At 35.5% G+C, this 5000-nt stretch overlaps 1 protein-coding gene across 1 annotated transcript in view; it reads left to right on the top strand.

Annotated features, from left to right (window-relative positions):
• The window catches only part of LOC137992728 (T-complex protein 1 subunit gamma-like), a 40818-nt gene that overhangs the window by 15064 nt on the left and 20754 nt on the right, over window positions 1–5000 (top strand). Inside the window, exons 8-11 of the mRNA XM_068838219.1 lie at window positions 765–847; window positions 1005–1071; window positions 3499–3533; window positions 4740–4837. Coding sequence (XP_068694320.1) covers window positions 765–847; window positions 1005–1071; window positions 3499–3533; window positions 4740–4837 — 283 coding nt within the window. The remainder of the gene's footprint in view (window positions 1–764; window positions 848–1004; window positions 1072–3498; window positions 3534–4739; window positions 4838–5000) is intronic.

Below are 5000 nucleotides of genomic sequence, written 5' to 3' on the forward strand. Positions count from 1 at the left end.
CAATTTCACAGAGTGATATACATTTGTATTTAGTTCACATGCTGTGACAGTGAAATAAATTTCATGGTTCACCAAAAAGCTATGTAATATTAGCCCCATGTTTGGGTGAAAGGTCACAATTGTTGACATTCGATCATGTACATGTCCCATTTGTTAATGAGTTCCTTGGAAAGTCTGCAGTTTTGTTCCTCTTTCACTATCATGATGATGATGTTGATTATTATTATCATGATGATTATTATTATCATCATTACTATTACTATTATTATTTGTCATCTCACAGCTAAACTGATTTTAAAAAGCTGGTAATTAACTGAGCATCAACTTGCAACCCACAACCTTAGATGTTCATTGCATATCTTAGAATCCTAACTGGAGGAAGGCCTTTTGGAGGGTTCCAATTATCACTGGTCTTAACTAACCAATGGTTGTAGTTCTTTGAGATTGCTTTTTGTACAATCTCAAAGAATTTCAACCATTTGTTCGTTAAGACCAGCGATAATCTGAACTTTGGAACCCTCCAAAAGGCCTGCCTACTAGGAACAGCTAGGATTTTGAGATATGCACTGAACGTGTAAGGTCGCGGGTTGCAACTTGATGCTCAGTTGAACATTAGCTTTTAAAAATTATTATTAAATTATTATTATTATTATTATTATTATTATTATTATCATCATCATTATTATTATTATTAGTAAATTGCATTTTTCGTGTAGATATCGTTTTGTCGCCTGAAAATTTACAGTGCTGTTATTGGATTGCAGGTCCCAGGGGGTGAACTTGAAGATTCTCGTGTTTTGTCTGGAGTTATGCTTAACAAAGACGTGACCCATCCAAGAATGAGAAGGTAAGATTTGTTTTGTACATTTGCAATCTTAAATAATTTCCAAAGGTTTCTGTAATCATTTCAATCAGTGAATTTTTTTCCTTGCCCTCTTATGCTTTGTACGGTACAATGGTCTTAGATCCTTTTCACTGCTGTTGTTGGTATTTTTTTATTGTAGGAGAATAGAAAACCCTAGGATAGTTCTTTTAGATTGTTCCTTGGAATACAAGAAAGGAGAAAGTCAGGTACTCTATACCACATTGACACTTTACATCTGGTAATTGACAGTCCTGACAGTGTTTGCAGACAACTGCAATCGCTTGATGTCAACAAGGCTTCGCTTGGCCTCCCCACTAAGTTGCCGCATGCATGTGTGAATGAAATTTCACCCTCATTATGTCGAATATTTACCGGTAATATGTCTTTAGAGAGTGGAATCTTTCTGGAAAAGTGGAAAGATGTCAATCTCATACCCATTCATAAATGTGAATCTAGGGGTGCTTATTTCCATTATGCCAAACCGACCGGTCAGAGATAAGTGGGAATACCGAAGGAAAATGGAACGACATTTTCCAATTCAACCGGGCCAACCAATAGGAATGGCTCTTGCCACTTTTTATTCCTTTTCTGAATTCCCTAATTAGGGCAAAGAACCGGTTTGTCAAAAATGGAACGGCGAATTTCGGTTGGAATATTCCAACCGAAATAAGTGGACTACCTCCAGAGGTGATCCCGTATATTCCGGTCGGAAGAAACGGAAACGGACCTTTCCATTTGATTTCCGACCGAAATTTCCGGAATCTTTGGCATAATGGACTGTGGCATTTCATTAGTTGACATATTATCTAAAATCATGGAAAGGCAAATTTACAACAAACGCTTTAGCATTATATCTCCTCAACTTACACATTTACCTATTGGCAGCATGGTTTTTTGCCAGGTAAATCTAATTAAGGTGACATAATTATCCCAAGCAGTCTATCAATTCGCCAAAGCTCTTGAAATGACACAATGAGTTGATGTAATCTACATGTATCCAGACTTCGCCAAGGCTTTCAATCCAGGGGCCTATGTAAAACTACTAGTTAAACTACACTGTAGAATGCCTTGGTGTTAAAGGTTCTTTGTTGGCGTGGTTCAGGTCATACTTAACTGGCAGGAGACAGGGTTGTGATTGATAATGAATCATCCGATTTTCTCCAAGCTACATCTGGAGTCCCTCATGGGTCAATTCTGGGACCTTTACTATTCTTGATTTTTATTACATGCCTAAAGTAATTTCACATAAAACATCGTTACCTCTTTTGGCGAATGATTCTTAGTGTTTTCCATTTAATCTTAGGGTGGGACAATTTTGGTCTTGTACATGTATTTGGGGGATGGTTTTTAATGTTAAAGAGTGTAAGGTTTTGAGGGTGGCATGTGTTAGAGCTGCAGTTGATAGAGATTATTTCCTTGGGGGAATCAAATTAGACTGTGTTAGGTAAAGGAACTTGGGGATTTGATAAGTCATGACTTAAGTTGGAATAAACACATTGATCTTATCACCTCCAAAACCCAAAAGATACAGTAATCAATCTCCTTTTTCGTATATGTAAAGAAATAACTGACACTACAACAAAAAAATTACTTCATATATAACTTGGGTTCGATCGCGCCTTGAATACGCTAGCGTGGTATGGTCACCACATACTAAAAGAAACAAGTCATTACTACATGTAGCTTAGAACAGGTGCAATGCAGGATGACAAGATTCATTCTTGGTAATGATTACTCTTAGCCCGAGCACCTCGGTAAATTAAATTTATTACCATTACAGTATCGAGAGATATTAATGATTTGATATTCTTTTTAAGTGCTATACGAATATCAGTAATTTAAATATTATGGATTTTGTCACTTCATTCTTGCATAAGCCGCTGAGAAGCGTTGATCATTTGACACTAAATGTCCCTTTCAGCAGGACTGAAACCTTAAAGAATTCTTTTTTCATCTGTGTTTGTCGTTTGTAGAATGATTTGCCTCTCAAATTCAGGGAGTTGACCTCCTTGACAGTTTTTCATAGGAATCTCACTTATTTTTTTATGATGATAAGTTTAATATAAATTTCTTATAACTGTATTTTTATTTTGTATTTACTGTCAATAAGTACTCTACCTATGTATAGTGAATGCAGCCAATGTCTCATGTCTTTTGTATTTTCTTTTGTATTTTTAATCTATTTTTAATAAGTTATAAATCCATTTTACGAATTATTCATGTAATATTATTAATGTATTATAAATACATTTTACAAATAATTCATGTAACAGCTGGTGACTTATTTTTAAGGAACATTGTGTTCTGCTTAAGCCTACCTCAGATGATGATTATTATGATTATTTTGTAATCTGGAAATTGATTAAAGTTAAAGTTAAGAATAGCTCATATCAAGCCTTTCCTTGATTTTGTATGCTCTTTTACAATTGATTCTGTAATACTGTATTTATTCCTGAGTGCATAATTGGAAGTAATTTTCTGATCACGAGTCACATGTAAACAAATAGTTTGTTGTAATCTAAAGGAAAATTTCTTTGCACTGTAACTTACAGTAGCTGTAAGGCTGGCTGCTAAAATTTAAAAAAAATTATTGCTTACAATAAGTATTGTAACAAAATAATTTGCTGTTTCAGACAAGCTTAGAAATTTCACAGGAAACAGACTTCAAGTAAGTTTTTATTGCCTCCAGGCAACAGGCAATTTATTGTCTTTTAATTACGTGTTAATTGTGTGATTTATGTACAGGGTCAGTAGGGTTGTTAAGAGCAGTTGGCATCATGTCACTCGAGATTAAATAGTCTAGATCTATCTACCATGCTGGTACTGTGGGTACATGTACTCTGGTCATCAAAGGGCTGCATTTTGATTTAATCTGCAGTGTGTTGAATTGATTTTCCATAGCTTCATGACAATACTAAAATAAACTCACAAGGCAACTTTTGAAGACATGTCATCAAACGCACAGTTACAACACAACTTTAACTTTCGCTTTCTGTACTGTGGATTAAGATTTAGCATTCTGACACATGTGCTCCATGAATTGAGACTGTGTTGTAATTTGAAGTGCTACTGCTTGTGTGATCAAAAAATCACTTCTTTTTTTTTAAGACTTTGAGTGTAAGTTTTGGAATTCACGGTCCACCATTACCATGTTCCAAACTGACTGATTGGACCTTAGAGGGTTGGATCTAGGGAAAAGTGACGTCATTTACTCACTAGCTTAAAATGTCAGCGTGTAAACGCAGCTTGTTATATGAAAAACACGAGTTTAAACGAAACTCTCGTGCTGCATGCATATTGAATTAGCGGCGCACACATGCATTGCATTCTTAAACTATTGAGTCTTTGACGTCATTTTCTCCTCGAGCTAGCTAGTAATGGCGGACCAGTTACAATATGTTGAAAATTTGCAGATAGCAGGATCATGATAAAAGCTGGTCAGAACCGCAACAATAGGAAACGTGACATGACTTCTGTTTTAATAAGCGGAAACAGCAACAAAAAAGAGCGCGATTGCGCCATCAATTACATAACGTCAGAAAGTAACCAACCGGCTGGTTTGAACTGGTTATATTTGTCACGCAGCAATTAAAAATGGCGTACGGACGCTTTGAACACTCGAGTCTTCCAAACAGTTCTGCCAAGCGTAAAAGGCAAGTGTTAAAGAGTTTACAATAATATAGTTCAGCACATAGTAAAAACATTGTTCTCATTTCACTAAGAGTGCTATAATTTTAACAAAATAAACAAGTGTGTAATCTTAGAAGAATCAGCACAAAGTTCTGTGATAGTGGGTTGTCTTAAATTTGGGACCAGACCTCGATAATATTTGTGTTAGTTGCTTCAAATTAAATGTTGAATGATTTATTTTTAGCCGTATTCTTCAGTTAGAAGAGGAGTACATCCAGAATGTTTGCAGTGACATCATAGCCATAAAGCCTGATGTGATATTTACAGAAAAAGGCGTGTCAGGTAAGGTAATTTGAGTTACTTGTGAGGATCGAATTATCTTGGTGGGTTCTTTAGAAAGCTGATTGAAAAGTAGTAGTCCAATTTCAGCATCATTAATTTCAAACATTAACAGAAGTCCATTTTAAGATGTTGTACACTGTAATTCACACAGTTGTGTTCATTG

Source organism: Montipora foliosa, chromosome 2 (assembly GCF_036669935.1).
Source record: "Montipora foliosa isolate CH-2021 chromosome 2, ASM3666993v2, whole genome shotgun sequence".
Taxonomy (NCBI): domain Eukaryota; kingdom Metazoa; phylum Cnidaria; class Anthozoa; order Scleractinia; family Acroporidae; genus Montipora; species Montipora foliosa.